This window comes from Mya arenaria, chromosome 8 (genome assembly GCF_026914265.1).
Source record: "Mya arenaria isolate MELC-2E11 chromosome 8, ASM2691426v1".
Taxonomy (NCBI): Eukaryota; Metazoa; Mollusca; class Bivalvia; order Myida; family Myidae; genus Mya; species Mya arenaria.
Genome location: NC_069129.1, coordinates 23,491,597 through 23,502,400, shown reverse-complemented (window position 1 = coordinate 23,502,400; position 10,804 = coordinate 23,491,597). Strand labels below are relative to the sequence as shown.

General features: G+C 31.8%; 1 protein-coding gene across 3 annotated transcripts; it reads left to right on the top strand.

Annotated features, from left to right (window-relative positions):
- The first annotated feature begins 967 nt into the window (after positions 1-967).
- Positions 968-7,557, top strand: LOC128242939 (uncharacterized). 3 transcript variants are annotated; one of them, XM_052960391.1, is made up of 6 exons: positions 968-1,097; positions 1,729-1,785; positions 2,570-2,910; positions 3,131-3,173; positions 3,728-3,847; positions 4,308-7,557. In XM_052960391.1, the coding sequence occupies exons 3-6, from the start codon at positions 2,626-2,628 to the stop codon at positions 4,721-4,723; spliced, it is 864 nt and encodes a 287-aa protein (XP_052816351.1). In that variant the 5' UTR covers positions 968-1,097; positions 1,729-1,785; positions 2,570-2,625; the 3' UTR covers positions 4,724-7,557. The 3 variants fall into 3 exon arrangements, with proteins under 3 accessions (XP_052816351.1, XP_052816350.1, XP_052816352.1); XM_052960390.1 differs by having other exon boundaries at positions 1,729-1,791; XM_052960392.1 differs by lacking the exon at positions 1,729-1,785 and having other exon boundaries at positions 1,050-1,097.
- Positions 7,558-10,804: the final 3,247 nt, after the last annotated feature.

The following is a 10,804-nucleotide window of genomic DNA, read 5'->3' as shown; positions in this document are numbered from 1 at the left end:
TTGACACATTAGTTTTCTGCAGCATAGTACACAGACATAATGTTACCCTGGTAAGAGCTACTCTGGTTCTTTTTCGTGCACCAGTGAATACTACTGTCACATGGGACCCCCATTTTAGATGATCAGTATGTTTTCAGTGGTGCGGCGGGGAATCGAACCTTCGACGTCATGTCATGTGTGCTACAATTAGATCAAGGCTCCTCCACTCATAATACACACTTTGTTATATTGCTTTATTCTAATAATTTTCATATTTGAATGAAGATATTGTTAGGTGAAATATATATTTAATTAAAATAATCATACTTACAATGTTATTTTCATAAAATATTTCAATTTACAGCTGAATTAAAATAATTCATATTGACAGATTGAGTGAGTGAGCCAGTGGTCGAGATAGTGATTCCCTTGGTATTTTTTCGTGTCTATCTCGAGGTTTTATCACACCATATCTGAGACTCTATCATAGTTGTTTACTCATTTTCTAATTATTTCAGCTCTAAAAGAAACTGGGCCTTTAAAAACTGTTTACATTCAAAGATTAAGGACGCAGACATCGGTCGATAAATTATGCAATATTTTCAAAAAATCAGAGTGTTTCATGTTCAGAAAATGGCGGCATATGGAAGATCGAATTTTTTTTCTCCATTTCAAATCGATTGCAAAAATACGAAAGAGTTATACAAATTAACTATTAACTTTACTTTCTCATTCAGAAAGACTTGAAGTAGATCATCTTGAAAATTGTAATATCAACTTTTTTTAGAAATATATGTATGCAGACGAACGAACTTGAATTAACAAAAACATTTAGCGATTGTTTATACTGTTAATCTAACAGCTGTATGCAATATCTTTATCAACAAACAAAGGCGGTATTCCAAATGAATCAATAGCTTTTAATAATGCGCTGTAATCGAAGCGACAAATGCAATAAATAGATTGTAGCTCATCTTTTCAGGAAAACGAAAGTAGTTGTTAATTTCTGAAATTATATTTTCTAAAAAATGATTCCGAATTCTTAAGAATAATATTCATATATAATGTGTATTGGGATTTGTATTGGATGTAAACGTGATATTGAATAATACGTTTTCGTAAGTAGTTTAATTTAAATTGAGTGTCTCCCTGGTTACTCAATCAATCCAATCTGTCGAGTCATTTGCAGCGCGTAATTTCTTTTAAATAAGTTCAGACTGACTGGTTCGCGCGGCATGTACCCATCTGTCCTTTTGGGCCTTTTTCGCAAATTAAGTAATCCATGCGATTGTTAAAAAAGTAATTATAATGAAAAATGTTGAATTAGAGTGTGCAATTATTAAAGCTTAAACACTCAAAATAAAAAGAGGAAACATGTAACATTTTTACTTTTAAACAAGAAAACATTAATGAAAACGATAAACAAAAGAAAAACGACCCCGGTATAAATACTGGAATATATCGCAAGACAATTTCCATTTAACGCATTTTATTATATTGCAGTATAAGTTTACATCCGCAGCTGTTTTGTTTCCGTGAATAACCGCTTACCGCATACCATGCGTGCATATGAAAAAGTCGGAAAGATCGGCCAAAAACATAACAAATACCGATGTTAAAGAATGCTACTTTCAATTTATTAGTCGATTTTTTTACATGAAGAAAGTATTTACGAATTGATACAAACCGACTGTCGTTTTTCAGATATGTGTATACATATAGGTTCAAATATTACGTAACTAATTTCAGAGCCCGTGCGACGGAAGTTAACCCTGCCAATCTGCTGGTCCGAAGCCCAGATAAAAGGTGACGGTATGTAGTTTACTGAATTATTTACAGCAAAATTAATCGAAAAAAATAAAATAATAATGCGTTTTTCCTCTTGTTCTATGACTCACATGAAGCAGACACGTGTTCAATAATTGCATGTAAGATACTAGTTTCCTAAATTGTCGAAGATATCTACTCTGATATTCAGAAATAAATTTGTGTTTTAAATTGTAAATGCGTTATCGTGTCTAGATGTTAGATGTAAATAAAAACAAATTACATTACACGTCTGCTTACGTTTCAAGATAGCGACAAAACAACACGGTTAAACATCTTTTACTTCATAAACATATGTGTCGACAAAAACAAAATGATCGCTTGAAAAGGGTTGGGTGTTTCCCAGTTGTTGAATGGCCTCACTCATTTTTTTAAAATGCACTTTTTTACACTTATAACGAAATAAAGTTTGGTTAATCATGAGTAAACTTCACTGACGGCGGCTGGATCCCGTACATAAATTTGAAATATACTCAAATGTTTTTGAAGTCGACGATTATGAAAAATGTAAAATTATTCCTGAGTTTACGTAAGAGTCCTTATATGCGAGCGGTTTGTTGTCAGTTGTATTCATGCCTTTTCCGGCGTTGGATCTCTCCCCACTATGACCAGTTTTTAACTTTATTTGTATTTTCCTGTAATTTCGGTATTAAAGAGTAAAATATTTGTAACATTAGTGTTTTCAGATGCATTACCGTGAAAGCAAATGTTGGTCAGAAACATAAGAGAGTTCCTTTAAGCTTTTTCTATTTTTCTCTTTCAGGATTTCCATCAATTCAGTAAATTGCAATACCATCATTCACACAGTCATAACGGGCCATGAAGTTTGCTTGTGAATTAACGATCAAAAGGCATGCCGTCATATGCATTGTGTTGAACGTTCTTTTGATGGCTGCTTTTTTGATACTTATAACAATCTGGGCGTTTGTAAGAGCGTCTTTAACGATTCCCCAAGAAAGCTCATCGTGTATTGATTGCGACACAATGATGTCTAAAACTTACACAACATCCGGCCCAAGAGGTGGACATTCTGCTATCATTATGAGAGAAGATGGGATGTGCTGTGGACCAGTCAAAATCCTTGCTCAGACTTTGTTACAAGAGGTACAAAAACACATTTGAACACAAATGATTCCGACAGATTATATATATTTTAACTCTTAGGACATTAAACAATATAGAATATAAATTAGAAACGCTGTTTTTCTTGAAAGTAATCTCCGGATTTTAATTTTGATTATCATATTTAGTAAATTGCTGATAGCATCTAATGTAATATGTCTAATTTGACATTATGGTAATATATACTTTATGCCGGCACTAGGAAATGGTTGAGCAGTACTTCATCTACAGCAAAGACAGCCAAAGTAAGCATATTTTGGCAGTTCTACGACCATGAATCGATCTTGTGAACGTTGTGTTGATTTGTAATCAGAAACGTTTACATTTAACTTAACGCATAGTCTATTCTATGTGAAACTACATTCTGTGAAAAAGTAAACAAACAGACAACACTCACTATCTACCTTCGTTTTTAACCTAATTGGCTTCACAACGAAAGACGCATTCGAGCATTGTATACTAATATCAAAAAACTTTGTGGCTTCATTGATTGCCGATGTGATTGACAACCTTGATAAAAGGAAAACATCAGAATACATAGTTCGTGACTTATAACTGATGGTAATTGTCGATGATGTATTCGTATATTCTTTTACAAAGTCCATAAAAATCATAGTTAAAGCATATTGGTCAATTTTCGTTTCTTAAATTATAAAAAAATGATTATGTCGATACAGATATAAGACAATTTATTGGCGAAATCAAAGAAAGAAATTCAGCACGTGTCAAAAGCACTGGCGTGTAAATAAATAAATGTTTCTCATGTTTTATTTACTTTTTTAATTATTTCGCAATGAAGCTCTGCTTGACATACTAGACGAATCGATGCTTGCTGAATGTGAAAAAGAAACAAACAACAGGCAGCCCGTTTCAAAAGTTGTCGGTATTGTAGAGTTCAAACCTAGTTACACAGTTGACAGTAAGTTAACACTTTACAATACGAAAGACTTGTTTAAAGATGGACTCTCTCTCCCAAATAAGATTCACCACAAATAATACTATTGTTTAAATAGACCAGAAAAATAAATTAATGTCGAAAACAAAGTTTCTTACGAAGGATTACGAATTCAATTTGAAAGATTGGTGCAGAAAACACGGGAGTTTTACCTTATGATATGATAGTATATCTCAGCAAATCTGTTAACGTTCACCAAATATTTAAAATGTTTGCTTTTTCAGCTATTTAATTAATGGTAACAAACTTTTTATCGGTAATTATTGTTTTCCATGAATGCATTATTTAGTAAGTAGTTAAAGGTTTATCACTCAAAATTTATGTTTGTTATACATGTGTTTGTATTTATTTTAAATAAGTGTTTTACTTTAATGTTATGGTTGTATCCATCACTATTAAACTATTCAATTATATTTTATTTAAGGTCATTACAGAGTCCTTTGGAATAAAAACGGGCGCACATTTTCAGCAAACAATTGCATACACTTAGAACTCGAAGGAGAAATATTTGTCCGACAACCTGGCTATTACATTGTTTCTTCGCAACTGAATCTTAAACGACAAAAGGATACAAGCACCTCTAGAAATGAAACCAGACCGACGATCTTCAATCATCATGTCGATCTCCTTTCACATCAGTATGGCACGACGGGTATCCTCATGCAAACCAAGAAATCAATTGAAAGAAAAGACGGTTACTATTCAAGTTTCCTATCAGCGGTTTTTAAGCTAAACAAGCATGATAGGCTCTCAGTATCTGTGTCGAATCCTGAATATTTAGATATTGACAACCCCAATAATCATTTTCTGGCTTACTATACCTATGATCTGCCATACTAAAATTGGACTTAAATTCATAAAGCAATGATTTTATTTTTATAGACCTCTATATTGCCATTTTATTTCCATCTTAACGAATTTAAACTATTTTGTTTTAAATACGTGTTATCAAAATAGAAAACAAATCTTAGTACCAAAACATATTGGGGTATATATAGACCATAATTAAACCTGACACATGCAATTAAGCTAAAGAGTTTGTCTCATTCAATGTATGACTATATGTAGTGATTGTGTCACAATTTATATATACTGTCTTATTTCGATCATTTGCCGTCCAGTATGGGCTAAACTAGGCAAACACGATACAAATAAGTTCTTCTAAACAGCTGATATTTTTATACATAAGCCTATCGGAACATCATCAATTAAAATATTTAAACAGCAGAAAAGGATGAATCAAAATCGAATCAAGTATCATGAATGCATTTCTGTGTATAACAACCAATGCCCTGAAAACATGAAAGATCTGATTACATGCTCGACTAATGAAATGTACAATTATCGATTTTCTAGCCTTGTGCCTCTATACATACAAATAATCTGTCAATAATTGTTTTGCACACACTTTTAAAAAATAGATAAGTCTACGGGATACAATCTTTATTGCGATTTATATGTTTTGTCATTGGCTTAACGGGATAAACTCAGACTATAAAGCATACATATATTAAACTAAGGTGAAACTCTGAGTAAAATGCTAAATATAAGGTCTGCTCGTAGATGCTCATTAGAATGATTTACATTAAAATGTTAATTAATATGTATTAATCATAAGCGACCTCGATCGTTACTTTTGATTTAGATCATAAATCAATATTAATCCATGTTTTAAGGTGGTAACTTTTATTTTTTTAGTATTTATCAATATGTATCCATGTTCTAAGGCGGTCACTTTTATTTGTAATTATGCATCAATTTGTATACATGTTTAAGGCAGTAACTTTTATTTGTTATCATTTAACGATATTTATGTTGCATCAAAGTATGCAGGCGGTATTTTTTATTCGCAATGACTTATTGTGTACAGTCATGTTTGAAGGTGGTAACTATTTTTTGTATTTACCAATATATATCCATGATCTAAGGCGGTAACTTTTATTTGCAATTATTTATCAATATGTATTCATGTTTAAGAATGTAACTTTTATTTGTAATCATTAATTAATTGTTATCCATGTTTAAGGCGGTAACTTTTATTTGTAATCATTTATCAAAATGTTTTCATGTTTAAGGCGTCAACTTTTATTTGTAATCATTTATCAATATGTATCAAGGTTTAAGACGGTAATTTTATTTGTAATCATTTAACCAAATTTTTTTTGTAATGACTTGTCGATTTTCATAGTGTATTTATGTTTCAAGCAGACAACTTTCACTTCAGCGATTTATATATATACATTTAATATCCATATGTGAGTTTCCGGGCTGTGACTTTATTGCTTACATTTGTTCTATATTCAAAGTGTATCCATGATTCAAAGCGGCTTTTATTGTATTTCTACGAGTTATCGATCATCAGTGTATAATTGATCCGTGTTTGAAGGTCAAACCTTGTATCTTTAACATTGTATCGATAAGTATAGTTCATCACTTTTGTTGTGAAATATTTATAGTGTACGTATACGTTAAGATAATAGCGTTGATTTTTAACGATTTATCATATTAATGAACTGTTCATGTTTCAACACGGTAGCATTTGTTTTTAACGTGTTATCGATATATACAGTGTATTCATGTTTTCAGCCCTTTAATCTCTTTAGATTTACTGATATTAGTTGTGGCAGAAGTGGAAGTATATCAATGTTTCAAGATGGTAATTTTTGTTTTAACGAGTAACCGTCATTAGAAGTGAATAAAGGTTCCAAGGTGGTAAGAAAGCTTGAGTGTACCGATATTTATCCATGTATCGAGACCTTATCTTTTATTTAAAGTGATTTATCGCATATGTTTATAAAGTCTATCTAATAAGTATGTTCTGAATAATTGAATCGTGTATATATTACCTTTGACAATTGTGTAGTATTTTTTTCCAACTGTTCGGAATTTTACCAATGTAAAATATCATTATGAATTCTTTGTATTTTACACCCGACGACTTCACGTGATATATCTCAACAATAAAGATTGTGAAGTTAAACAAAAGAGTTTGATTACTGGTCACCAGGTCGGACAAGTGGGTTTCCTCCGGAAACTCCGGTTTTCGCCACAAAGCCGGACTACCCTCTCACGTAAAATCGTGCGAACGAGAGTGATTAATATAAATATGAAATTATGTTGTTGTAACCTAATTCCCAATTTTAGTAAAACGCTAGCAAATGTTTGCTTTGTTTTTGATGTTTATAAGCTTCATGGGTGATGTTTAAGTAATAAAAAATTATCTGTTTTCGAACGATGCCATTAACTATATAATTGCCTCAACATATTGCTTTTAATATATATAACAAGAATTTAAAAAAGTGGCAAGGAAAACGTCATTTGTTTAATGTTGCTTCTAATTGCAAATATTGCTCTATATTATCAAAACATCCAGAAAGATGATACAAATGAATAGTTAAAGGGATACTATCATGCTCACTATTTATAATATGACTGAATGGATGCAATCCGTGACACAACTCATGATGCACTTATGATGTATAGTATGTATTTTTGGCCAGTGACTAAACAATTGACTTGACTTGAGTGAATGTTCAAGGGTATAGTTTTATTTTTACGATTAATGTATCGATTATAAGTATAAGTAGTGTATCCATGTTTTAAGCTACAAACATTGCTTTAAAACATTTGCTTATGTTTCATGATGGTCCTTTTTATGCTAATTGATTTATCGCTGTAAACGCTTTCTTATGTATTGCATGTTTGCTTGTCTCTTTATCTTAATAAATCAAAGAACTGAACGTTGAGCTTTTATCTGACTTGCCCATTGCAAATTATAAAAAAGAATGGCGGAGCGAACGCCTACTCTCGTCTGTTCATTTTGCTTAGAAAAGGGACATTACTCAACACTTTTTAATGTCAAAGTTGTGGGCTTTCCTAATTATGTGTGTATTGCCTTTGGAAACATTTATACCAAGTTTCATTGGAATACATTGAATGTGTTACGTAATAGATTAGATTAAAATGTGTTCCTGTTTTTTTCGAAAGATATATGTCAGAGAAATTGGCCTCGATACCGTGATACAATATCTCCACTTTCTTTCTTCGAAGGACATAGGAATTATAAAGATAAGAAATTATTTGCATTGACACAGTAATCTAACACTTTCTTTCATGCTTTTCGATGAAATATGGAGTTTTATCAGTGAAAAAACAACAGTGAAATTATCAAATTGATATTTTTAAAATAAGCAAAATAAGGAGTGAAATAGAAAATATTTGTTTAATTCAGTGTAAGATCGTATTTTATTTCACGAGTGGTCACAGAAAAAAATATTTTCACGAGTGGCGTAGCCTTACACTGAGTTCATTAAATTTTCTTTTTATTTCATGCATATATCGTGTGTTTTTTTTCAGTATATTTCCCCGCTATAGTAAATTTTTGTGGCCTCTTTCAAAGGGAAGTAACTGCGGAAAAACCGCTATGTCAAAGTTACCTCCTTTTCGCGCGAGCAGTTCGTCCAATTAAAAAAAAGTTCCACACTTTATGAAATTGGTTGTTGGAATTGAAATTACTTTTAGATAAAACCCTACTTCCATCAACGAAACCTATCATTTTTAAAATTTATTGAGGCACCAAACAAGTATTTAAACAAAAGCATTTCGGAAATAAAAAAAATGTATCGCGTAAAAATACAATTCAATGAAACTTAAGAATGTGACGTTTTTGTACATTCAAAAACAATTTCAACAGTTTTAAATTAACAAAGATGGACTTATAAAAGAGTAAATTCGTAAAAGCAACGAATGCCTGTGTTTAGTGTTTTTCGTAATGTATATCTATCTATACTCTGTCGCTCTCAGAATCTGGATCTTACGGTATTTTCTCGGGGTGAATTCATGCTCAGTGCAGCCGAAGGATGTTTTGGTGTTGAGACAGCGAATCAGTTATTCCGGGCACATTCCCGTGTGTCCCCAGAGGAAATGTCGAGGATGTGCCCGAAGATGCTTTTGGGAGGGATGCAGCGCAGACTTTAAATGTTTTTAAAAAGAAAGATGAATTGAACTGATGAATGTAAACTGGAAATCGGTCAAATTCAAAATGCTTGTGCATACATGTACGCGGTTAGAGTTTTTAGGAAGAAATTATCAATCAACTCTATTACTAGCAAATGTGGCCAAGTAAATATTCAACCGATACCTACCAAGCGGGTTAATTGTAACAGTATGTTCCATGAAATAGTTCACACATTAATTGGTAAGCTTGTTCTTTTTTTATAATTTATAATCAATCGCAAAAACTATTTATTTTATTAAACCTATTGCATAATTTGATTTGGACAATTCAATACGATTCGGTCAATGTGTATATACCTGCACCACAGACGATGTACTTGTGACATACATGTTATTTTTTCCAAGTCAAGGGAAGCAAATCTTATATTATAAAAGATGGAAAAATATAGTCCCGAATTGTCTGTACAGAGTGAAATGAGCAACGGTTATCATTTCATTCGAGCCAGAGTGAAATGATCAATTTTTCAATCACTAATATTTTTCACGTTTTCACCGGTATGCATGAAATAAAATATCAACTTTCAGAACTACTTTTAAAATCCACGGCAGTTACCCTTGATCAAAACAGAACACTCAACCAAAAAACTTTCAAAATCTAAACATATTTAGATTTTACATATAGGGTATAAACAAATATATTGAAACAACTTAACGTTTATTAGAAAGTGGTTATCCCATCTTTTCAAACATTTTCTGGATATTGAAGCTGAATGTTTGAACATTTGCTGTCTTACCAAACAACTTACAGACGAAAAGAACTATTGGTACAAAAATAGAATGTTATATCATCATTCAAATGTTTTTTTAACTGTTTGTCCTTGTAATACGAACTTCCCGGAAAATTCACACTCCAATTTACAGATAAACTTATTTGTTTACCCCACCCACGCGCAAATTTGCCAACACACAAGCGTGATCCGCATCATTATCTGGAAAATCGGCCTGTTTTCAAGCGAAACAAACTGGTCTCTGACAGTAAGATGACTGAATATCCATGCATTATGAAACACACTCCTAAACTAAGAAAAATGTTTGATATCCAATGATTATCCGCAATGGTTTGGACATCATATTCGACCTTTCAAATTTTCATTCAATAAATGGCGTCGTAGTAATGGTTATGTATTTGTACCATGCTTCAAATAAAAGTGTTTTCGTTATTTTTTGGAACACGGATGCACTTATAAAACTTCATTGAAAACTGTGCATAAAATGTTTACATTAAAAAAAACAAGCTAATAATAAACCATAAAAAAGGATATTAGAGAACCCTTTCTCAACAAACCGGAAATAAAAAATTGACAGCTATATTTTTCGCATGAGTGGCGCCCGACGGGTAGCGGCGTAAATAACACCCTTTTCAAAAAAAGGGGGTAATTTAGAAAAAAAAAATCAAAATTCTATAAAATACGGAAAATAAGCATAAAAGAAACAGAAAATTTGTTTATTCCAGTGTAAGATCGTATTTTATTTCACGAGTTTCATAGAAAAACATATTTTAACGAGTGGCGAAGCCATATTAAATCGACTCAGTTATGGAAACGCGACGTCATACTAAAATGAGTTTCAACGATAAACTCTTATTTTGTTATAGAAGATGTACTAAAAATTCAAGGAGCTTTCGCTTGCTTCGTTTGACTAAATTCGCCCCATTTTAAATGTAAGTAAATTTATATCTTCAATTGGTTTTGATATTTTACGAATGAATTTTAGAATTGTGGACAAACATTTTTAAGATGGCTTTTGCGTTGTTTAAGACTTTGAATCATACTACTCAAAGATTGCTTAAAATCACTTGTTGCTTTTATTTTGGTGTATAATTATAGCAATGCTAAATACGAACTAAAACGGTGTGATTGTTGTTTTGGAATTATTTAGATATTCTTTAAAGACTACAATGATTCC

Excerpts from the sequence above, each read along its gene's own strand:
- LOC128242939 (XM_052960391.1), top strand. The coding sequence starts at position 2,626 with ATGAAGTTTGCTTGTGAATTAACGATCAAAAGGCATGCCGTCATATGC. Across the intron at positions 2,911-3,130 it reads CTCAGACTTTGTTACAAGAG|GAAATGGTTGAGCAGTACTT; the intron begins GTACAAAAACAC and ends TGCCGGCACTAG. Across the intron at positions 3,174-3,727 it reads CTACAGCAAAGACAGCCAAA|CTCTGCTTGACATACTAGAC; the intron begins GTAAGCATATTT and ends TTCGCAATGAAG.